At 35.9% G+C, this 26,413-nt stretch overlaps 1 protein-coding gene across 2 annotated transcripts in view; it reads right to left on the bottom strand.

Annotated features, from left to right (window-relative positions):
- Positions 1-26,413, bottom strand: part of LOC150093788 (cytoplasmic dynein 1 intermediate chain 1-like) — a 479,575-nt gene that overhangs the window by 52,930 nt on the left and 400,232 nt on the right. For both annotated transcript variants that reach the window (XM_090413194.1, XM_090413193.1), the window contains exon 13: positions 12,893-13,053. In XM_090413194.1, the coding sequence (XP_090269320.1) occupies positions 12,893-13,053 (161 nt within the window). The remainder of the gene's footprint in view (positions 1-12,892; positions 13,054-26,413) is intronic.

Here is a 26,413-nt window from a genome sequence, read left to right as displayed (position 1 = left end):
ATGGAAGTACAGTGTGTGTGTGAGATGCAAGCAAGAGATGAAGTGAAAGATCAGGAGAGTGGTACTGAAGAGACATAGGTATTTGGAAATGGAAACAGTAGTAATGTGACAGATTACTACTACTGTTGGTAGTAATCAGGAGGAGTAAAAAGGGGGAGAGCTTGGGTGTATAGGATGACATGGCATAGGGAGAGTGGATGCTGGAAGTAGTAAAGAATGTATGTATGAGGATGATTAGCGTAGAAATGGAACAGATCAGGATGTAGTGGGGAAGTTGAGAAAGTGCAGATATGAGAGTGGTCGGAAAAGTTCTCAGCCTAACAATGAAAAAACGAATTTATAATTTCAAAATTATTTTTCAACATAATCTCCCTTAAGACTAATACATTTATTCCAGTGATGCTCCAGCGTCATTATCCAGTCCCTGTAGTGGTTCTCAGTAAGATCTGTAAAATATTCCTCTTCAGCTGCAATCACCTCTTGATTCGAAGAAAAACGCTGACCAGCGAGGAAGAGTTTTAGTTTCGGGAAGCGATAGAAGCCAGAGGGAGCCAAATCTTGGGAATAGGGTGGACTTTCCAACAATTCATACTGCAGATCCCTTAATTTTCCAATTGCCAAAAGACCTTTGTGGGCAAGTGCATTTTCCTGATGAAAGATGATTTTTTTTCTTCTGCAAACCTCTTTTCTCACGAATTTTTTCATCTAGTCTGGTTAAAAGATTGAAATAATATTCCCCAGTTATTGTTTTACCTTTTCAAGATAATTAATAAACAAAATGCCTTTAGCATCCCAAAACACCGATGCCATGACCTTTCCTGCTGATGGAACCAACTTTGTCTTCTTTGGCACTGAACAACCGACTTCTGTCCACTGTTCTGACTGCTGTTTCGATTCTGGTGTGTAATCGTGAATTCAAGTCTCATCCATAGTAATAAATCTATGCACATATTCTTGCTAAAAGCTCCAAGCACTGTTCAGAGATTTTCATGCGAGTGTGTTTTTGATGTGCTGTGAGCAAGCGTGGCACTATCTTGCGCAAAGCTTTTTCAGTTGCAATTCTACATGCAAAATATATCCTACACATTCTTTTGAAATGCCTATAGTCTCAGCAATTTCATGCACTTTGACTCGCCGGTCATTCAATACCATACCATGTACTTGAGCAATGATTTCTAGTGTTGTTACACTTTTTGGACCGCCTTCACGTGAACCATCTTCAAGGATGGTATGGCTACGTTTAAAAATGGCAGCCCATTTCTTAATTGTCGAAAACGAAGGAGAATAGTGCCCATAAATGTTTATGAATTTCTTTTGGCGTTAAACCTTCTTTTACAAAGAATTTTATAACCGCACAATACTAAATTTTATCCATTTCAAGGGATACTGACAACACTTTTGCTTCAGACAGCTTTATAAAGCAAACTACTTGACAGAATGACTTGCAATTTCACATGGATGCTTATGACAGATGTACCAACTTAGGAAAAAAAATCGTGCCGCGTGTTGCCATCTATGGTCAAGGCTGAGAACTTTTCAGACCACCCTCATATATGTAGTAAGCAGTGATAAATGTGATTGGGAATGGGCAGGTGTAGTGGGGAAAATTACAACCAACAAGTGGATTGGGTAGGACTGGTTATAGACCTAAAAGTGAACTGTTGTGTTTATTTACAAATGCCAGGAATATCAGAAATACGGGAGATGAGATTGTTTCATTGATTGAGATTATTCGCCCCCAAAATCATTAAAATAAGTGAAATATGGTTAAATGAAGATGATATCCTAATGGGAATAGAAATGGAAGAGTACAGTAGGTCCTACTAGTGAAAGATCAGACAAGGCATGCTGTGCGCAGTTTAAGGTATAATGGGAAGGGATTTGTCTTGATTATCTACATGATTTGGCTTTATAAAACATGCTTTGGATTTGTTGATTAATGATTATGAGTTGTAGTGTAGGCTGAGTGAGAAGTTAGTCTTTTTGACTTGAGCTATGTTCAAGTATGTTGAATATTTATCCTGGACTACCTTGTATGTTGACTGAAGAATCAGGTCTTGAATAGAGGTTGGGGTTTTTGAATAGCAATGAGAATAAAGGCCCTTGATCTAGCAGAGGTTATTTCACTTATCTGATTGGAACAAGTGTTTGAATTTGGAGAGCAGAAATAGTAGTCAGACCAGTGAAAAGCAGCACAGAAATGCCAAAGGACACAAAACTAAGATTGACTGCAGGAAGGTTAATTTGTAGAATATGAAACATGGTCAAAATTATGGCTGGACTGGTCAGTAGTAGATGTAACATCTACAGTGTAATGGAGAATGATGAGGATTATCTGGTATTTTATTAGGTAGGTGAGCAATGTGTCAGAACATTATCAAAAATAGTTGGCTTTCCTTCCAGTTTGAGCCACTAAGTTAGAGAAAAGAAACCAGTTTGAATTCTAAACACTGAAGTCTCCAAGGAAGATGTTATCAGTATTTAAATTGTACGAAATGTTCAGAAAGGTTAGTCTGGTTTGAAGTCTGGTTAGTCTGCGACATATGACTTGTTTAACTTAAACAAGTCATATGTCGCCGAATTGAAGCCTTTGGCTCTTCATATATCTAATAATTCATTAGGACACCTCTCGGCAATACCCATAAAAGGGTTGTAAGTTCTGTTCGCTACAAACTTGATATTAACTTGGTCTACCTACTTACTGATGAGACCTCAATAAAGGTTGAAACCGGTCTGGGTAGTGACCTTCTCTCATAATGTAGAACAGTAATACAGCTCCTAGGAGCTAAGTTCACATTATGGGTAAATATCAAGAATAGTGATCGGAGCTTGCTTCACCTTTGACATGAGTTGCCTCAGCTTGCACTATCTTAAGGGTCAGTTGCTGCAGTATCCAGGTATTTGCTTACGCTTGGAATCGCCGAACTTTATATAGTTTCTACTATATTCGGCATGAAACTCTGAGTTTCTTATTCGGCTGAGAAACGATATGGGATGTAATATCCCTTAACTTAAACAAGTCATATGTTGCCGAATTGAAGCCTTTGGCTTTTCATATATCTAATTAAAAAACTCACCTTACAAAAAAAAATAATCAGCATTCACTTCACCAACATCAGTGGTAAAAAATCCGCATGGTTAGCCTAGTGGCTGTGCGCTTCGCAACCATATGACTGGGGAAGGAGTGTCCCAGGTTCGATTCCTGTCGAAGACGTGAGGAAATTCCTCAGCCATAGCCAAGTTAGCCGGTCTTGGGCACAGGCAGTAGGGTTTTTTCTGCCAGTTGTTTATCTGGCGTTTTTCATCCCGCAAGCAGGCAAACCGGCTCTATGAACACACACACACACATGGATCTACAGCCATAAATACTTAACCCTCCATGAGGAGGCTCAACTCGCCCCAATAGGGACTGGGGAGAAAAAAGGGAGGAAACTCCATACGAATAAATAAATAAGTGGTAAAAAAACACCAACTTAAATTATGTGTACTCCTCATGTGCCAGCATCCAAACCCAATGTCCTGTTTTTGACTGAACCTCAGATTACTGATTTGACTACTACAGCATCTTAACTGTCCAAACTACATCCTAAATGATTCTATTCACCACAAAGATGCAATTTTGAGAAATATTGAATCTCATAGTGTGAGATTTGATATTTCAATATTCAATTTCTTCAGCATCAAAAACACAGTCAAATAACCAAGCAACTACAAATACGGATTCCACCAGTGGCAATCCACAGGCAGATCTCATCATCTACATCACCTACTTCTGCTACATGGAAAAGTTTGGAGAGACTTTGTCCTGTTGTATTTGACATCAAGGCATCTGATAAGGTCTGATATTGAGGGCTTCAGAGCAAACTTATCTTATAGACTACCTTCCACCCTCTGTAAGTGGATTTTCTGAGATCAATGACTGTGTGTATGGTGGAGGATGGATGTTTTCTCTTCAGCTTTTATTCAGGGCTCTGCTATCTCACCCATCCTGTTACTCATATACATAAACTGCCTTCTTTCACTGGCCTTAAATCCAATTTATAGTGCATTCTCCATTCCTACAACTCATGTGACGAGACTTGCAGTGGTCAAACATGCCAAGCTTCAATATCCACCACAACATACATTGCCTTAAACAATGATCTCCATATCATTCAAAGACTAGTCAATTTTAATGCTTCCAAATCACACTTTTGGCCTTTTTTTTTTTTTTTTTTTGAAAAAAAATACCCAAGTTCTTCATAACTTCGATAACTCTCAGTTTAACAGTCAATATCAGACCTTTCTCACTGGATTGATGCTTTTGTATCCTTTCCAGGCAGAGTCACATCACTTCTATAGCTACTCAACTTCAAAAAACACCCTTCCTTGCTCAAGGCAATACTTTCTACCTGTCCTGATACTAACTACATATATATAAACCTTGGTATACTGCTGTCACATAATTTTGTAGTTCACCTACATAAGCCTTCTTAATGGTATCTCTACCTTGACACAATAAGGTGGCTTGCATGCACCAATGACCTCAAGAGCTATAAACTCTTGTACTACAAAAAAACAGTTAAATAAATGTAATAAAAATGACTATATATTAATAGCAGGAAATCTTAATACCAGAGTTGGAAATAATCCAATCCCAAATGTCTTAGGAAAATATGGGGAAATTTGCATGAAAAGAATATAAGTAAATATATTTGGAATGGCATAGAAGCAAGATCTATAATTGCTTACATCATTACTAATCAGAAATCAGCTCTATATATGAGAGATGCACATGTTTACAGAAGAAGTGAAATTTTTTCCAATCACTATTTAGTAGTTTCTAAAATGGAAATATGAGGGTTATTTGAAAAGTTTGGTAAAAAAATAAGTTAAATATAATTTTTTCGAAAAAATCAACTTTATTTCTCAGCATAGTCTCCATCAAGGTCTACACATTTGGTCCAGCAAGTTTCCAATTTTTTCGCCACATCTAAAAATTATAGGATTTGTCAAATTGTGCAAAATAGTCATTGACATCCTCATTCGAATAAAATTTTTTCCCACCAAGCCAAATTTTTAAGTTTGGAACAAGAAGTCACAAGGGACTAAGTACAGAGTATATGGTGGAGATGTGGAACCAGTATAAACCTCAATTCGTGCAATTTTGCCCAATGCGTGGGACGGTGCATTGTCTTGATGAAAAAGCACTTTTTTTGTGCGCCAATCTTGGCCGTTTTTCTTCAGTTCTTCTTTTAAACAGTCCAACAATGATGCATAATAGACTCCTGTTATTGTCTTACCATTTTCCAAATAGTCTACCATGGTAATTCCAAAAAACAATTGGCATCACCTTCCCAGCTGACAAAACGGTCTTCACTTTTTTTTGTACTCTTTCACTGGGTATTGCCCACTGTTTTGATTGCTGCTTGGACTCAGGTGTGTGGTGGTGAATCCAAGTTTCATTTACAGTCACAAATTGATGCAAAAAATCCTGTGAATTGCGATTAAACATCGCCAAACACTGCATTGAAATGTCTTTTCACGAGTTTTTGATTGACAGTCAACAATCGCAGCACCCATCGCGCACACAGCTTTTTCATGTGCAATTTTTTGTGCAGGATATTACACACCCGTTCAGTTGAGTTGCCTACAATCTCAGCAATCTGACACACTTTCACTCGGCGGTCTTCCATAACGATAACATGGATTTTTGTCAATCATTTCCTTTGTAGTGACCTCAGTTGGGCATCCAGAATGTGCTTCATCTTCGATGGACTTACGACCACGTTTAAACTCATTTATCCAAAAATAAATAGTCTTTAATGCTGGTGCAGAGTCCCCATGAATTGCATCTAACTCGGCTTTGATCTGCATGGCAATCCATTTCTTCAAATAAAAGTGTTTTATCACTGCACAAAACTCGTTTTTTCCATTTTTATGAAAAAATGTGAACACAGTCATTTTACGTGTTTGCCAAACGAGAAGAACTAAGCATCGCACATGGCTAAAATTTTGCCAGGGGTCATGAAAAAGATGATAAGTGCTGACACTGGTATGAATGAATGAATTGTGTCACTGTCTATTGGAAATTTACAAAACCTTTCAAACAACCCTTGTACTAGCAAAATGGAGAAAGGAAGTAAATAAGAAAAAACAAGAAATAGAACAAGTATACAAAGCATATCTATTACACGAAGAAAGCATTAAAATGCTGTATCAATCATGATTAACAGATTACCTAAAAGAAGCCCAAATCAGTGAAGATATAGAAAAATAGAAAATTTTAATAAAGATAATCCATGAAACAGCCTCTGAAGTCCTTGGGAAAAAAAAAAAAAATATTTCAAAAATATTAAAAATCTGGAACACATATAGAAAATACAATAAAAGAAAAACAAATGGCATACAAATGACTCTTTCAAAAACATACAAAGGAAACAGAAGAATATACAAAAACAAAAGAAATATAGATAAAACCATAGCACAGAAAGTTCATCAAGACTCTTGGAACACATTTTATTAATAAAACAGAAGAAGACATACATGGAAGACAAGATATAGCCTATAAAATATTAAGGAAATTAAACAATGAAGAAATTAAACAGTAAAAATCAACATACTACAAGAGAAACAATGGATAGAACATTATAAGAATTTATGGTATGACCCAAATTTAATAACAGAAAATGAAGAAATCAGTACAAATATAGAACCAATAAAATTGGAAGAAGTAAAAGAAGCAATAAAGGTACAAAAAATAGAAAATCAACCCAGATTAGATGGCATAAATATAGAGCTTTTTGAAAATATGGTGAAGAATATTTACATTACAGTTAATTATTAAAATTAATAAATAACTATTGAAGGAAATGTGAGGTTCTGTAAGAATGGGTAAAAGCTAAGGTTATATCGGTATTTACGAAAGAAGACAGAGATGATTGTGGAAATTTCTGAGGAATCAGTTTATTAAATACAGGTTACAAAATTTACAGTAAAATCCTGAATAAAAGACTTAGAAATATTGCAAACAATCTACTCTCAGAAGAACAAAATGGTTTCAGACATGGAAGAACATGTATGCACAATATTTATGTGTTAAAACAAATTATTGCCGGCCTGGTTGGCTTAGTGGTTAGTGTATCCACTCTCCAGCCAAAAGGCTGCTGATTCAAATCCAGGTGTCGCCATGGATGTTTGTGATTGTCTGAGAAAATACTAGTGGTGGTTGTGGGTGGTAGATGGCATTGGTGCAGATGATGATTGTAGTTGGTGAATTGAGTAGTGGAGGCAGAGAGTTATTGAGTAGGTGCCCTCTCTCTCGATGAGTCATTGGACTCCCTGGAGCTGTCATGTAATAATAATAATTTAATTTGGAAATTCATACGGCCTTTATAGATTATGAGAAAGCTTTCAATAAAATACACAGAGTAAAACTATGGATAATAATGAAAAACAAGGATATCCATTACATTTGGTACAAGATCTACAAAGTTTATATAAAGATACAAAAATACAATTAGGTAATAAATTAACAGAAGAGATTGAAATAAATCAGGGCATCAGATAGAGATGTAGTTTATCTCCAACTCTATTCAGATTATTATTAAGACTAAAATGACTCATCCGTAAAGAGTACATTAGGGCATTGGTGTCTTGTCCAATTTTTATGGATAAAACCAACAGGCATATAGGTCTACTCTTTTTGCCGACATCTTGTCACAGTTTGAGATATCTGCATACTAGTGCTTGAATGGAACCAACTTGCAAGCTGACCTGCCATGGTGAATCAATAACATTTTGTGGTTATAACCAAAAACCTGACTTCGTGCTCTGTAGTAAAGCAAGGACAATTTCTTAGCAGGAACATATTCTATTGGTTTGAAGTGCTGCCCTGAGCCTGGATACAATGCTATGTGAGATTCCAAACTCTCTGGCAATATCAGTAATTCTGATATTGCTTTCCAATAATTCTTCCCTGTGTGTAATCATCTAGATTATGGCTTTGAGACATTACAAGACATCCAAATTTGCTATTTTATTCCTTCACAAAAAGAACTTCCTTCAAACACAATTCACTTAGTACAGCCTTTTTGCCTTTTATCCTGTTGAGTGGTACCACGTGACCCCCCTTTTGCATGCAATTCGAAAATTTACATGTGTACTTGCCTTCTGCTCGAAATAGTTAGTTATGCAAATTGGCACAAGCTGATTTGTGTGAATTAATTTGCATTTGTAATCTTCAGGAATAGTGTTTGTCCTTAGGTTTTGGACACCAGTGTATAATCAATGAATAAATACAAAATTAACAGATGCAGAAATTAATTATAAGCACACACACAAAACATACAGGAAAAAGAATATAGGAACAGGAGATCACTTCAAAACTGGTTAGAGATTTTATGGTAAAGAGACCAAAATATTACAATACACAAATAAAGAGAGAAAAAGAGAGAGAGAGAGAAAAAAAAAATTAACCTGAAATAATCAAATGAAAAACCTGCCCTGACTTCTTACATCAGGGTAATCAGGAAAATCATCTGGAGAAGGACTAAATATACAACTTATTAAATATGTAGGCAACAGAGAAAAACCTGGAATAAGGCTATTCCAATATAAATGTGGAAACAATGTCTCCTACTGGTTATAAGCTATACACACAAAAAGTAACTTCAAAACTGAAATCATGTATAGAAGATAAACTTTGTGAAGAACAAAGTGGCTCCAACAAAGAGTAAATTATAACAGACCTAAAATTATATTCTTGCTTTAATTCTATACCCGAGCATAAGCAAACAAAGTTTTCAAGTGAAATACCTTCAGAGACTAGACTACTTGTACACAGAGGCTGTTAGCTAAGCACCAATTATCTTAGTATTCCATAATACAAATAAAATTTCCTTTCAAACATGTATACTGCTAAGAATTATGAGATGGGGTGGTCACTATCTAGACTTCCATCTTCATTGAGGCCTCCTTAGTGGGAGCTGGACCCACAAAGATACTGAGGTTAAATCAATGCAGAAGTAGTGGTAAAATTCCATATATACAAAACCTAATGCAGAAAGAGAGCATCTATGGGGAAGAGAATGGAGAAAGTCTGTGAAAAAAAAAGAGTCATCTAATTAAGTAACAGCTCTCTTCTGGATATGATCTAGCATTTTGAAGCAGATTTTTGATGCCCCATCAGAGATATGAGAACAACATCCTAAGGTTGGGTAGATTTAGGTGGTGGAAAAAATCTTTTTGAATGCTGAAAAGACTATGGATATGATGTATTTATGCCAAGATAGGCTAGAGGTGAAATCAGCTCAAGAAGAGTAAACTGATCTTAGTTGGCAAGTGGATTGTTATCAAACATGAAAGAGGATGAGAAACAGTCACATGTATGGGAATAAAGCAAGATATGGAAAATATATATTCCCATGATTTGTAAGTACTCATAATTATTAAATTAATATACTAAAAAAACCATAAGAAAGTAAAACAATTTAATAATTTAATTGTTTAATTGAATTATTTAGTGAATAATTTAACAATTTAATTGTGTACTTCTTTAGCTTGATACAATAAACACAAACATAAAGAGGTATTAACATGGAAATTTCTAAATAAGTTCAAACTATCTTTTTTTTTTTTTTTTTAAATTCATTCAATATGCAACAGATGTTGAATGCAGGAATGAGATATTATGAGCATGGGCCACTGTTACAAGATATAACATATTTTGTCTCAGAGCCTAATTCATCAATACATAGATCTCTTATGTATGCCATCCAGAGTTGATTTAATATTAGACCTCAGTTTTTATTACACTAAGTTGAACATCATATCATCTCACTAGCTGCTTTAAATTTGCATATACAAGTATTAAATTTTATGTATGGTATTTTGATGATTTGACAATTGAGTTGATGGTTTCTGTTGGTCGTGCAAAAAGCCAATCCAGATTTATATGCTTTTTTTTTTTTTTGTCCACATCTCTGACATGTTCTTGTGTCAGATTTCTGATAGATTTCTCCATAACGTTCTCTCTGTTCAACATAACAAACACTGCAATTGCAGTAGATTTTATAAACTCTCTTCATAGGATGATGTGATTGTTTAGGTGATCATAACATTGTGAAGATTTTTTTTGTAGACAGCTAAAGGTAACTTTCAAGTTATGTTCTTATAGGACTTTTGCTATTTTGTCTGTAGCATTTTTGATATAGAGTAAAGAAACCATATCTTTGTAGTCATCTGGTTGTTGTCTTGGAGCCTGTGATGATTCAATACATTATTAATAGTTTTGGTGTTGTCATCATTTTTTTGAAGAATGTCTTTAACGTAAGTGATTTCCTTGCTTCTTTTATTATCACTATTTGATAACATAATGTCTCTCTCTTTTAATGTTTTGATGATACTCTGTTTTTGTGGATGGTGGTAGGAATTGGATGCAGATACTGACAGTATTAATTTTTCTGTATACTTTGAAAGTAAGATTATTACGATCTTCAAATGAAATGAAAACATTCAAGAAGGAAAAAGATCTATCTTTTTCTACCTGTGATGTAAATTGGATTTTTTGATTTAAACTATTAAGGAAGTAGGTGTGCAGTTTTGACAAGATTCTTCTGCAATCAATGTCTGCCACTTGTTGAATGAATTTAAAAAAAAAAAAAAAAAAATTGCTATTTGGAGATCAGCATGTTAATGCTTCTTTATATTTGTGTTCATTGTATCATTCTTCAGAAGTACAGAACAGAATAATGGCATGCAAAACTAGCCATTGCCTTATTAAATTGTTTATGTATTTATTTTTTTGCAGTATTAATTGAATAAAGCAGGATTATGTTTTAGTAGTATTAAAATTTACTGAATTGCTATCTTAACCCCAAAAAAACCTACGTAGCTCAGTAAGTATCAACAATGCTTTTAGTTGGAGAGATCTGGGTTTGAACGCTGTCTAGGATGCAAATAATCTTTATCAGGGCTTTACAACTGGATGGTTCTCTTATCTGATTTTTCCATCACTGCCAAAGTACCCTAAGACTCTCACCTACACTCTTTGTCCTGTACATCAATATTTTCATTCACTAGCATCTGATCTTATTCACTGGGTTACTGATGATACTACACTCCATTCCTGTCATTTACAAAATCCTTCTAGTACTCAGAAGACTCAAGCTTCAAGATATTCTATGGCCAGTGCCTTAAACACTGATCTTCTAGCCATTGTCAAGTTGGGATGAAGATAGATTCCATCCCTTCTGATTGGCCATGTAAGCTCAGTGGCCTGTCATGGCCAAGTAATTTGGCTTCTTTAAAACCTGATACTGTTTATAATAGGATGGTTAATCCTCTCTGCATTGTCTGCATGTCTATAATTGTGTACTTCTGTCCAGTTTGCCTGCTTTGCAGGGTGAAAGAGCTGAGTTTACAGGAGGAAAACCCTGCCACCTCCATATAAGATTGGCTAATATGGAGGTGGCAGGGTTTTCCTCCTGGAAACTCAGCTCTTTCACTCTGCAAAACAGGCAAACTGGACAGAAGTACACAATTATAGACATGCAGACAATGCAGAGAGGATTAACCATCCTATTATAAACAGTATCAGGTTTTAAAGAAGCCAAATTACTTGGCCATGACAGGCCACTGAGCTTGACATGACCAATCAGAAGGGGTGGAATCTATCTTCATCCCAACTTGACAATGGCTAGAAGATCAGTGTTTAAGGCACTGGCCATAGAATATCTTGAAGCTTGAGTCTTCTGAGTACTAGAAGGATTTTGTAAATGACAGGAATGGAGTGTAGTATCATCAGTAACACAATGAATAAGATCAGATGCTAGTGAATGAAAATATTGATGTACAGGACAAAGAGTGTAGGTGAGAGTCTTAGGGTACTTTGGCAGCGATGGAAAAATCAGATAAGAGAACCATCCACCATGACATTCAATGAATGACCACAGAGGAAAGTCGCAATCCACTTACAAAGGGTGGGAAACCATAAGATAGTAGCTTTTTTTATTATTATTATTTTATGCACTTATCCTTGCCTGCAATTCAAGAAGATGATTCTCATATTTAGTGCAAAGTACTTACAGCTACTACTTTTTCCTGATATTACCTGAATATAACATCCTGATCTGTAGCTTAGAAGAATGCCACCTGTTTTCATCCTCTTTGTTTCAGCAACACCTATTATGTTGATCTGGTATGTGTTGAATTCTTCTGCTAGCTGGATTTCTTTTCTACTGACGCTTTTTATGCTGATAGTGCCAATCTGGAGTTCTGGTCATGTTGAGTTGTAGTTGAAATTCTATCATGTTATACCATCATTTTGTATTTTGGTTTAAGCTAATAAGAATACAATTTTGTAGGCTGAATCCCAAACTGTGAACCTATCCTTGTTCATTCAGTATCTGGGTAGATGAAAGGCTCAATCTCACCACGAAAAGGTGAGTAGGAAGCCTTGTTGGTTCTCAGGATTGCTCAAAGAGTTACATGGAGCTCTTCTCTGTTATCTAAATTTTACCCTTAAATAACCTCTAAGTAAAAATTAAGCAAACAAAATGTCTGCAGCACATATACCAAAAATGATTCCAGGTACAAATGCAATAAGAATGCTAACATGACACTTTTTTTTTTATATTACAAAACACAAGTTACTGGGACAGTTGGATATTCAGTTACCAAGAGGAAAGTACCATACAAAAAAACACAAGTCTAATGGGGTAGGCATGCACGTGCACACACACAAATCTAATATAAATCTAACTGTTTAAACTTAGGAAATAACTGGGGAACATTTCAAACTTTTAATTGCTCGCATTCCCTTGACTTTTGATGGAAGTTCTATGCTTTTGTATTACAAAAATATAACTTTTAAATGGAATTTATGTAACATAAAATCCAAATCCATTTTTACCTTCAAACTCCACAACTTAACAGTCCAATCAATTGAAGAGGTAAGAAACAGATGAGAAAAGTCAATCTGACCTGCAGCACTATGGGTATCTATTCCAGTAACAGGACCTTGGTGGCCATCATATGTGTCCAAAATTCCAGCTTTACTACCATGACGACAAGCTAAAATAATGTAGAAAGTCAACATATAATTAAAGACTAAATTAGTTGAAATTAAATTTCTTAAAGAATGAAATCAGAAAAGTATTTCATTAATTTGTGAACTATTTATTTTATAACAAAAATAGCATTAAGGAAAGTCTTATATATTAAGAAGAAGACTATATTTACACCACTGCCTACTGCAAATGCACATGGCTACTTTTCCACATTTGCACAGGAATAACGATAGACACAGTTATAAATTAAAACAGCATATCTGATTTCCTTTTGTTTAGGAATTAAAATTTTAATGAATGACAAACGTTCTCTTAAATTATAAGCATGCTACTTGCTGATTGCAAACTGAAGTGACAGAAATTTTTTCTTTCTTTCTTTCTTTTTTTTTTTTTTTTTTTTAGAAAATTACATCAGTATAACTCCAAGTAATGTTTATGGTATTATAATAGTCAAAAAATGAAGATTTCCTTACTATTTTCAACAATTTTCTTCAAAACTGGTCTATTAATTATGAGTTCTTTAATTTGATTCTTCACATGCAATCCTGAACAAAGAAAATCATCTACAGATTTATTTATCACTTGATTTTTTTCCTGCCACTTTTGATTTAAATAATGGAATGAGGGAACCAATGGGAATTGAGATGAATGAAATGGAGGTGAATAGTATATTACAGAACCTTAATGTGAACACATCTGTGGGATTGGATGGTATACCAGCTCAAGTCTTATGTGAAGCAGCAAAGGAACTGTCAGTGCCCTTGACCATATTGTTTAATTTAAGTCTCAGCTCTGGGTTAGTCCCGAGGTGGTGGAAAAAGTGTAAAATAGTTCCATTGCATAAAGGAGGCGCCAAGACTGCTGTTGAAAATTACTGATCAGCTTATCAGGAGTCGTTGTCAAGGAATTGGAGAAATTAGTCAAGAGCAAAAATACAGGAATGGGTAGATAGAAATGGGATACTGTATGGGGGGGGGGGGAGCAGCACAGTTTTGTGAAGGGTAGGTCATACCTCAGTAACTTGCTCATGTTTTATAATACAGTAACGGCTGAACTGGATAAGGGTAATGGATTTACAGTGATACTGCTGAACTTTGCTAAGGCCTTTGACAAGATGCTACATGGAATTCTAATCAGTAAACTGCATCACATGGGGGGGAATGGATACAGTGTTCGTGAGATGGATAGGAGGGTGGTTGATGGAGAGATATCAGAGAGTAGTTTATTCAGGAGTAGAGTCCAAAAGAAGGCCTGTGACTAGTGGTGTGGTGTGCTGCAGGATTCTGTTCTTGGACCACTGCTGTTTAATTTTGGAAGTTTGTTTAATTTTAATGCTGTTTACTTTGTTCATTAATGATAAGTAAAGGATTTGGAGGAACTGTTCCTTTATTTGCCGATGATGGAAAGTTGGGTAGAGCAATAGCGAATACACATGTCAAAATTTTGCAGGATGATTTGGATAGATTGGCAGACTGGGCTAAGGAGAACGGATGTTAGTTTAATGCGACAAAGTATAAGGTTATTCATTTTTGGGGTGAAAAGATTAGCAGCAGTATACCACATTGGTGGAACTGTACTCTGGGAAATTGACGAAGCCAGAGATTTGGGAGTGGTGGTGGATAGGGAGTTGAAGTTTAGGAGGCACATAGCAAAAGTGGCTAAATCAGCTCATCAGATCACTTGGTTACTGAAGAATACTTTGATGAGGAGAGACAAGCAGGTTATTGTTTCTCTTTATCGAGCCTTGATAAGACCCCATCTTGACTACTGTGCCTAGATCTGGGCACCAAGGTTTCTTCTTGATGGGGAGGAGGTAGAGAGGATCCAGAGGCGAGTGACCAGCTGGTCTATGGAATGAATCTCATGAAAACAGGTTGAAGATCTGTGGGTCATAGAAATTGGTTGATAGAGGAGGAAAAGGTGTGATATGATTGAGACATTCAAATTACTGAGAGGTTTTTACAAGATTAATTCAGAGGAAATTTTTCAGAACAGGTCTGGTGGTGGGAGAACTAGGGGGCATCTATGGAAACTGAGCAAGAGCGTAGTTAGCAAGGGTGTTAGAACTAGGTTTTTTACTTGGAGAGTAGTGAATGAGTGGAATAAGCTGCCAGAATCTGTTGTGGGTGCTTTGAAATCATTCATAGTCATGGCACCCACAACAGACTCTGGCAGTATGATAGATACTGTGTGAATGCTGAATAGTTCTTGACATGATGTTTAGGACCTTCCTCGATGTCTAAGGAGACTCCTTGGAGTTCCCGTAACAATAATAACAATGATGGCTTTGTTAATTTTTCACAACCCTCTGTTAAAAACTAATATTTTTCACTTGTGGTTATCAAGAGCAACAACCAATTTCTCTAAATACCACAAAACAGGATCAGTAATCCAATGTCATTTAACAAATCCATGCTGATGTTCACAGATAAATTATCCACATCTGTCCGCTGCTGTATATGATCTCACTAATTTCTCCAAAATCTTAACAATTACTGAAGGAATACAAACTGACCCATAGTTTGGCTTATCAATGGCATCATCTTATTTGTCTTCCACTACTTGGGCACCTTTCCATAGCCACTTTCATTGAAAATCCAAATCAGTGGAGCTTTCAATTCTTTAGTACATTCCCTCAAAACCTGTGGCACAATCCCATCCAGTCCCATTGCTTTACTGACATCCTGAGTACTCACTATTTGAAACCCGCTCTCCTCTTGCACTTGTAAACTCTGAACTCTCCACATCCCTCTAATATTAAAACTTATTTCTCCAGGATGAAATACCCCACTAAAGTGATCATTAAACAACTGCATTATGTCCTCTGCATCAGTCTCTTGACTCCCATCTTCATCTAACGATGTCATTCTTCCACAATTATTCCTCTTCCTCCAACTGCCCCCATAAATGAAAGAAATCTCTTGGATTTTTCTTTGATCTCAGAGCCAATCTCTTCTCATATTCAAGTTCTGCCTTCCTTACCATACTGATCACTCTCTTGGCCTGAGTCTTATATTCTTCATACATCTGCTCTCCATCCCTCTCCTTACATCTCGCCTATAACCTTTTCTTCGCCCACAGTTCTCATATGATATCATTTGTCATCCACTTTAACCAAATTGTGTTCTCTTTTTCACTTGAGGTATACAACTTGCCATTACTGCTAATAAATATTTCTTTACTAATTTTCATGCACTAATATCTTGCCCTTCCAATTCCTCCATTCAATGGACCTGCTCCAGGCTGATTTCTAAGATTATTATAATCACCTGCCTTATAATTCCACATTAATTGCTTTCTCCTTGATACCCCTGTCTTTTCATCCTCCAAGTCAAATCCACATGGTCACTCACTCCAAGTGGGGGAACAGGGATGTTATCTCAATCACCATCAGATCCTTTGATGCCATGACAAAATCCAAAACTATAGAACCTTGTGTTCCTTCTACTATGTGTTGCCAAAGATGTTTGTCCCTCAAGAATTCCAGAAATTCCATTCCATTACCACCATCACAAGTGGCTTCCTCTTCTCAATTTATACAAAAAAAAAAAGTTATCGAAGATTTTTTTTTTTTTTTTTTGTACTCACCCAAGCTCAACTGTCTGCTCTTCACCTTCTATGCTGCCTGGCTTATAGCAACACCCCACTAAATATCCTGTAATTATCACCTCCACACCACCACCTTCATCATGTAGCTTCCTCAATGCAAGGGTGCAGCACCACGTCCTTCCAGTCCTCTCTGTTGGCAGCTCTTCTTTTCGTTTCAGCATAGTCACATGATTCTGTCCATGATCTTATATCATCAAACCATATCCTTCTTTTTTTACCTCTTAATCCTCTTCTCATTATCTTTCCTTCTAAAGCTGTTAGTGTCCTCTGTCCTGCTGATCCCCTCAATACATGTTCTGTCACTCTCATCTTTCTCTAGATCATTTCCTGTAATAAAGATGTCTGTGTTTTCATTCTCTGTAGTATCCATGCATTTGTCACATGCTCTGTCCATGAGATTTTCAGGTTCTTCTGCAGAACCACATTTCAATGGCCACTATCTGCTGTCTTACTCTCTTCTTGAATACCCCTCACTTCCATATGTGAAAAGCCAAACTAACGTTCTTATCATTCTCTTCTTTGTCTCTATACCCACAGAATTTCTGAGCAGATGTTTATTTTAACAGAAGGCATCTTTAGCTATGGCAATTCTTATTTTTATTTCTTTATCTTGTTTTCCAACTGCAGTGAAGTATGTACCTAAATATTTGTATTCTGTTGCATGCTCAATATTTATATTGTTTATGAATATTTCTGGCTCGGATCAAATTTCTTTTCAGATTCTCATAAATTTGGTCTTTTTTTTTTTTTTTTTGCATTTAAATGTAGGCCAAAATCTTTACTTTCTTCATTTAGTAGGTGCAGTAATTTGATTAATTTGTTTCTGTTTTCTGTGATTAGAATGGTATCATCAGCATATCTAAGACTGTTGTATTTTATACCATTCATACCGAGTTCTATATTTTGATCTTTTTCATCACTGTCTCACTGCAAATAATAAATAGACTTGGTGAAAGAATTGTAACCCCGTCTAACTCATCATTTTTATTTTCACTTCAGAAGACTCAGAGTTAAACAGCTGCATTTTCTGCTTGGAGTAAATCATTTTTAAAAGTTTATATACATAATCTACTAAGTCTAATTTCAATTGATTATCAAACACTTCAAAAGTCTATGAAGAAAATGTATATGTTCCTATTCCTTTCATGTGATCTTTTAATATTTTTAGTTCCAGGATAGAATTAATGGTTCCCCCTCTTCTGAAGCCTTTCTGTTGTTTACTTAGTTCCCCCTCTTCTGAAGCCTTTCTGTTGTTTACTTAGTTCATGGGTTAAGACTCTTTCAATTTCATTGTTAACAGTGGTTAAAATGATTTTAGATGAATGAAAGATTTAGCCTTGAGCAGGATAAAATTGAATTTCATATTGAAAAGAAGAACATGTAAGAAAGTTTTAAAGTGAATAAAAGTTGGACAGCTCTCAGATGTGAACTATATTCTAAAAAACACAAATATTATTCAAGAAAAAATGAAAGAGTTTGTGAACAGGAATCAAACCTTGAGATTCAGTGGCAAGCCTTAAACAAAACATTGATTGATTCAGCCAGAGAGGCATGTGGTGAGGTTATCTGCAAGGATAGAAAAATTAGAACTCCATGGTGGACACAGGAAGTTAAAGAGGCAGTGAAGAAAAAGAAGAAAGCATATCAAAAGTTCCTGGCAGCAAATAAATCAGCTTGTGCTCTTAGAGAATACAGGGACAAATGTAAGAAAGCTAAACACTGTGTAAAACTAGCTAAACAAAAGTCATGGGAAGACTTTGGTCATGGAAACGCATAGAAAATAAATATCAAGAAGGTGGCAAGATATTCTGGAGGTTGTTGAAGAAGCTCAGAAATGAAAGAGTGCTGTAAAAGGAATTAGAGATGATAAAGGTGACATAAAAACTGGAGAAAAAGATATCCTTGAAGTATGGAGTAATTACTTTGAAAAATTGCTAAATGAAACAAGCAGTGATAGCACAGTGGTAAAAAACACTGACTAGGCATGCAATCAGGAATACATATCCATACTTAAAGTAGAAAAAGCCATCAACAGTCTGAAATGTGGAAAGGCAGCTGGAGTAGATGATATTCGACAAGAAATGCTCAAGTATGGAGGTATAAAAGTCTTACATGCTGCACTGCATAGTTTAGAAGGCCTACAGAGAGGGACGAATCCCAGATGATTAGAGTAGGGCTTTCATAGTACCCATATATAAAAAGGGAAATAAAACTGAATGTGAGAATTACAGAAGTATTTCTCTACTGAATATTCCTGGTAAGATTTATGCCAGTATACGTGAGAAACGGTTGAGAAGGATTATGGAAGAGAAGCTTGGTGAAGAACAAGCTGAATTCAGGCCAAATAGAAGCTGTCAAGATCAGATTTGTCACTTTACGATAAATAGTTGAGATGTCATGGGAATATAACAAAGATCTGTATTTAAGTTTTGTAGATCTGGTAAAAGCATACAACAAGGCACCAAGAGAGAAGCTATTCAAAACACAACAGTTGTATAGTGTCAGTGGAGCATTATATCAAGCAATATGTAGTTAGTCTTTATTTGAGTTGTAAGTCAGCAGTTTGAATTGAAGGAAGTACAGGAAGATGGTTTAATGTGAAATCTGGTGTCAAACAAGGATGTACATTATCCTCTGGGTTATTCACTATCAATATGGATCACATTATGAAGGAAACAGGTATTAAACCTGATATTAAAATTTGATATGTTAATGTCAGCTGTTTGCTTTATATAGATAATGTTATACTTCTAAACAAATACGTACAAGTCTGTAAGATTCCCTGACTAAATGGAATAATAAAGACAATGAAAATAGTCAGAAGCATTGAAAATATCGACTGCATTGTGAATGGAGAAACTATAAAACAAGTAAAACATTTCAGCTGCTTAGGCACGATTTTTAGCGAAGATGGTATATTAAATATGGAAATAGACAACAGAATCAACAAGGTTGGTATGGTAGTAAGTCAACTGAATAAAATTTATATGAAATAAGAGAGAAATAAATCAAAACACTAAACTACCAGTATACAAGACAGTGTTCAAACCAATTTTAACTTATGGATCTGAGAGCTGGGTCAGAAGTAAAACACTTAACCAAAGACTAGAGACCGCAGATATGAGAGTCTTGAGAAAGATTAGGGGCATGAACAGATGGCATCAATGGCAATATCATATTTAAAAATGAGGATATTAGGAAAGAACTTGACATTCTTAAAATCCAGGAATGTGTTAGCAGAGCTAATCTCAGGTGGTATGGTCACTTAAACAGAATGGAAGAGGAAAGATTAGCAAAACAAGTGTTCTCTGCCAGGTTGGCAGGAAAAAGACCTAGAGGAAGACTAAAATATCTAAAATATAGGTGGATTGATACTGTAAAAAGTGCCTTAGAATATAGAAATATAAGATCTGACAATGTTGCAGTCTTGACAGGTAACAGATTGATTTGGAGGAAAATTGTAGAGAGGAAGTTAGTGGTGATGTAAATTTTTCATATAGTACTATCATATCCTGTACACCCCTTGAGGGTACATGTGAGGAATTTGATATGATGACAAGAGTATTTTGACACCTAGTTGTGGTAAAAAAAAAAGAAAAAAGCATTTTAATTACATTTCTAGTACCGAGTGGGATCACCATTGGCTTGAATGACAGCAACTATTCGTGGAATGCTTTCAATCAATTTCTGATACGTTGCAACAGGAATTTTCTTCCATTCCTTGCAACACGCTATCTCCATTGCTAATGGCTGTCACTGTTTTATTCTTGAGCAAATTTGGCATTCTTATTTGTCCCTAAGATGTTTGATGGAGTTGAGGTTTGGACTCTGAGCCAGCCAGTCCAACACTTGAATGTTACTTTGTGGAAACCAGTCTCAGACATGCAGTGCAGTGCAGTATGGCATGGAGCAGTGTCATGCTGAAACATGCAAAGGTCACTGTTGAAGTACTTCCACAGCAGAAGCATGAAGTTGTCCAGGATATCCATCAGATGTCATGGTTTTGGGAACATCGACCAATGGACCAAGTCCCACCCAACTGAAACACCCCCACACCATTACTGAACCTCCACCACACTTGACAGTTGGAATGATGCAGTCCTGCTGAAACCATTCCCTGTCTAATATCCAGATCTAAACACAGCTTTCAGAGTGAAACACTTGAAAGTGTGATTCGTCTTGCTCAACAGAACCCTTTTCCAATCATCTACAGTCCAGGAACGGTATGAAAAACACCGGTCAAAAAATTTTGGCACTGTGTGCGTGTTTGCAGCAGCTCTGCTGTGGTAACCTAAGGCATGTAACTCTCTGCAGATAGTTCTAGTGCTGACAGATATCCCTGCATTATATTCCAGGTTGGCTGCGAGGTCCACTGCTGATGATGTGCAGGATGCTCGAACATTCCGAGACAGAACTTGTAAATCTCAGTCCATGAGTGCCGTGGCCTCCCAGAGTGTTTTCCTGTGGCAGCACCATCCACTTTCCAAGTACAAATAACATAAGCAACAGTGATTTCAATATACTGAGATGGGTAGCAACATCATGGATAGAAAGACTACTGACATAACACCCAACTATCATCTGCATTGGTCTGTCAGTTCAGCTGAATGTGGTATCTTCATATCAAGTAAAGTGCAAAGCATGCAGCACATACCAAGTTTCATTAGACTCACATAGACATTCCCTGAATATTTGCATAGCATGTAAGGTGTCCAAATACTTTTGTCAACATAGTGTATTTATCTCCTTGACACTATGCTCATCATAATTTTAATTTTAATTTTTTAAAAATAACTATTTGGACTTGAGTATTAAATGACCAGTGCTTCCATGTCAGCACAGCTGAATTTTCTGTTATGAGTGCACGAATTTTTGTCTTTAGTAATAACAATACAATAACTGCCCTTATTCGCAGGGGAAAAGTTCCAAGACCCCCAGTGGATAGCTGAAACTGCAGATAGCACTGAACCCTATATATACTATGTTTTTTCCTATAGCATACATACCCATGATAAAGTTTAATTTATAAATTAGGCACAGTAAGAGATTAACAACAATAACTAATAATAAAATAGAACAATTATAGCAATATACTGTAATAAGTCATGCAGGAAGGCCTCTGTAAACTCCCATATTAACAAAATGACCATTGGAAGAGGAGTATGACTTTTGTTGTGCTGTTATAACTAAAAGGTATGAAACTGCATGATATGCAAATTTTGAAATTTTAGGTGTATTCAATTCCTCCCAATTTTAACCCTAAGTGACTAACAGGCAGGTAATTCATACAGTATGAGGAGTGTTTGAAAAGTTTGATAAAAACATAAGTTAAACAAATTTTTATGGAGTAAATTACCTTTATTTCTCAACATAGTCTCCATCAAGATCTACACATTTGTTCAGGCAAGTTTCCAATTTTTTCATCCCATCTAAAAATTAGGATTTGTCAAATTGTGCAAAATAGTTATTGACAGCCTTGATGACATCCTCATTCGAAGAAAATTTTTTCCCACCAAGCCAAATTTTTAAGTTTGGGAACAAGAAGTAGTCACATATGCGGCCAAGTCCGGAGAATACGGTAGATGTGGAACCGATTTGAACCTCAATTCGTGCAATTTTGCCATTGTGACGGCCGATGTGAGGGACGGGGCATTGTCTTGATGAAAGAGCCCTTTCTTGCGTGCCAATCTTAGTCGTTTTAGCTTCAGTTCTTCTTTTAAATCATCCAACAATGACGCAAAGACTTCTGTTATTGTCTTACCCTTTTCCAAATAGTCTATCATGATAATTCCTTGGGAATCCCAAAAAATAGTGGCCATCACCTTCCCAACTGACAAAACAGTCTTCACTTTTTTGGTGCTCTTTCACCGGGTATTGTCCAATGTTTTGACTGCTGCTTGGACTGAGGTGTGTAGTGGTGGATCCAAGTTTCATCTACAGTCATCACATCAAGCTGTGTGCATGATGGGTGCTGCAACAACTGCAGCACCCATCATGCACACAGCTTTTTCATGTGCAATTTTTCATGCAGGATATACACCTGTTCAGTTGAGATGACTACAATCTCAGCAATCTCACGCACTTTCACTCGGCGGTCTTCCATAACGATACCATGGATTTTGTCAATCATTTCCTTCACAGTGACCTTAGTTGGGTTTCTGGAGCACGCTTCACCTTCGATGGACTTAAGACCACGTTTAAACTCATTTATCCAAAAATAAATAGTCTTTAATGTTGGTGCAGAGTCCCCATGATCTGCATCTAACTTGGCTTTGATCTGCACGGACGTCCACTTCTTCAAATAAAAGTGTTTTATCACTGCACGAAACTCATTTTTCTCCATTTTTATGAAAAATGCAAACACGGTCATTTTAAATGTTCACCAAATGAGAACTATGTATCGCATGTGGCTAAAATTTTGCCAGGGGTCATGAAAATGATGATACGTACCGACACGTCCCGTCAAATGCCATTTCAAATCAACACCGTGCAATTTAAAACTTATGAATTGTGTTATTTCTCGAATTTTCCATTTAATATTTTCAGACCATGGTTGACTGCAGGTAACTGAAACCCCAGAAAGTGAACCTGTGGATAAGGGGGGGGGGACTACTGTAATAATAAATTACACAAATATTTTAGTTTAAATATCTTAAATCACTGTCAGTATCAGAAAGTGACTAATGAAAACTCAAAAACAACAAAGCACATGGAGAACTGTATGTTCTAGCATGCAATGCAATGCAAGTGTCAGGTAAATATTATACTATTAGGGTCAAATAATACAGTTACTGATAACAATTTTTCAAATTTTGAGCAATACAGAGATGATGTCCAACCACTATTGCTACCTTGAGTACAGCAAATTTCTTGTGTTGCAATTTGACCAATTTCAGACAAACAAGCTGTTCCAATGCACACTGCATTTCAGAACATTAATCTCGTACTGAACTGAAAAAAAAATAAAAAAAAATCTGGCATTGCTGAACAACATAGCAAAAACCATAGGTTTCTCTTAGATAAAACCAAATTATTAAATCGAATCAACAAGAAAATTTGCAAAACTTATTAAAAATAGTGTGCTTAAGGTCAAAGCTGAATAACTGGTAGAAGACCTCCACACAGCTTTTTTTAAGGAATGTGAACAGCTGATGTCCAATCCTCACCTTCTTGCAGTCCCTGTTAGGCATCTACTTCGACACTAAATGAATGACCACAGGCTAGCAATTTGGGATTTAGCTGACCAAACTGTATTCTTACTAGCTTAAACCATAATGTAAAATGATGGTACAAAATGACAGAATTGCTTGAAGGCTGGGAGGTCGCACGATTAAAAAAAATGTCTCTGTTGTTTTCATCAGGACCAGAGCTAACAGCAAAAAAGTCAGTTACTGGGACAAATCCCAGCTCACCATCAGTGGAGTTCAATATTGCACCATCAACATAAGAAGAATCGATGGAAAATAAATGAAACTAGCAGAAGAATTGAATTTGTAAGTACCAGATACATACTGAAACAAAGAAGACAAAAAAACAGGTGATATCTTTCTAAGCACCTAATATAAGTTTTAATATTCATGCAATAACACTCAGGGAAAAGGAGTAGCTATAGTATTTAACACTAAATATAAAGATAGTCTTCTTGATGGTAAACACTATCAAGAAGATTGATGCAGGCAAATATCAGAATGGGGAACTGGATAATGAGACTTATTTGTGCTTATGATACCACAGAAGGTTCTACTAAGGAAGAAACAAAGAAATTTTTTGAAGCATTAGAGAAGGCAGTGACACACACACACACACAAAGTTTATTGGAGATCTAAACAGCAGCGTAGGAAATACATATACAAATATACTGGAGAAAAGAGGGAAACTAATAATAATGGTAATACTTGCTAGATTTCTGTTCAGGACACGGACTAGGTTTTACTAACTATGTTATGTTTCAACATAAAAATGCACAAATTCACAAGTAGAGAATACTATTGTTTACAGCAATGTTTTCCCACTGGTTCAGGACACAAGAGTATACAGAGGATGTGAAATTGGAAGTGATCCCCATTTAGTTTTGAGCAAGTTAAATTTGAATTTCATAGTGAAAAGAAGAGTGTGTTGGTAAGTTTTAAAACGAATCAAAGTTGAGCATCTTTCGGAGGCAAAATGTAGACTAAAATAACTAAAATATACAAACATTATTCAAGAAAAAAAGATGAATGATTTGAATTTTGAATGATACTTTTTTTTACCATGTCATTGAATTTAAGCACACATACTATATGTTAGCTCTGCTCACACATTCTTGAATGCTGACAATGTTAAGTTGATTAATAATAATGCCAAATGTTAATAATAATTAATTTTATTTATTATTATTACACCCTCCACCATGGAGTCAGCAGACTCTACATGGGAGGTGCATTCAACTGACAACATATTTATCACATAGAATCTTAAACTCCTTAACACCCCTTGCATTAACAACACATTCGGGTAATGCATTCCATTCACTGACAATTCTCCATGTAGAAAATCTACTCCTCCCACCCCTCTTCCCCACAGTTTTATATAACTTCCAGGGATGACCTCTGGTTCTTCCCCTCTCACTTTCTACTCTTTTTATAATCCCCTCTGGATTAATCTGATAAAATCTTCTCACTAACTTAAATGTCTCTATCATATCACCTCTTTTCCTCCTATCCACCAAACTCTGTAATCTACATTTCTTCAATCTCTCTCCATAGCTAGCATTCTGAAATCCTGACATTGTCTTAGCTGATTGCCTCTGGACCCTCTCCTATGTCTCCACATCACATTGAAAACCAGGTGACCAGATTTGAGCACAATAGTGCAAGTGTGATCTGACCAGTGCCATATACAGTGGCACATTCACTTCCTTATCCTACATGTTAGAGTACTTCTTATCATAACAGCACTATGATGTTCAGCTTTTGCAACACTAAGCAATATGCCCACTGGCCTTTAGTCTATTGTCAACCCTAACTCCTAAATCTCTAATTTCATCCACTTCCTACAGCATGGCACTGTCGATATAGTACACAGCCTTATATTTCTGCATTGCAAAATTCAACACCTAACACTTATTGATACTAAAACCTCAACCCCCACTCATTTGTCCAAGTAAAAAGTCTATTAATACAAAATTAATAATGGAAAAACTCATGTAAAAAGATTATTTAATAGTATAATTTTCACCTGTGTGTCACAGGCATCTTTAGTACATTTTAAGCTCAAATTAAATATTAACTGACAATTCCAAAAAGCACCACCAAAGTAGCTAGTGTAAGCTAACTAAAAAGGTCAATAAATTTCCTTTAAAAAAAAAAAAAAATTATCCAGGTGTTTACCAGATTCCTTGCTCTTGTGGATTATCTTATTTCGGACAAACAGGAAGATCTGCCTCTATTCAGCTAGAAGAACACCAGTCTTATATTCAATACAGTGAACCTAAACAGTCTGGACTTGCAGAACATGCCATCATCACTAAACATAGAGTCCACTGGAAAAAGACAAGAGTCCTTCACAAACGTTGGTTCCTCATGGAACGGTTTTATAAAGAAATATGTGAAACTTTACTTCACTCACCTAACTTACACAGATCTGATGGTTTACGTCTATTCCCTTTATGGGAGATAGTACTTTATAATTCAGCTAATCTTTCCTAACTTTTTTATTGCATATATAATTTTTTTTTTTTTTTTTTTTTTTTTTTTTTTTTTTTTTTTTGGTTAGGA

Source organism: Typopeltis vanoorti, chromosome 23 (genome assembly GCF_054136105.1).
Source record: "Typopeltis vanoorti isolate ZY-2024b chromosome 23, IOZ_Tvanoo_1.0, whole genome shotgun sequence".
NCBI lineage: Eukaryota > Metazoa > Arthropoda > Arachnida > Uropygi > Thelyphonidae > Typopeltis > Typopeltis vanoorti.
The sequence above is the reverse complement of the archived record's forward strand: the minus strand, read 5'-3'. Positions and strand labels throughout refer to the sequence as shown.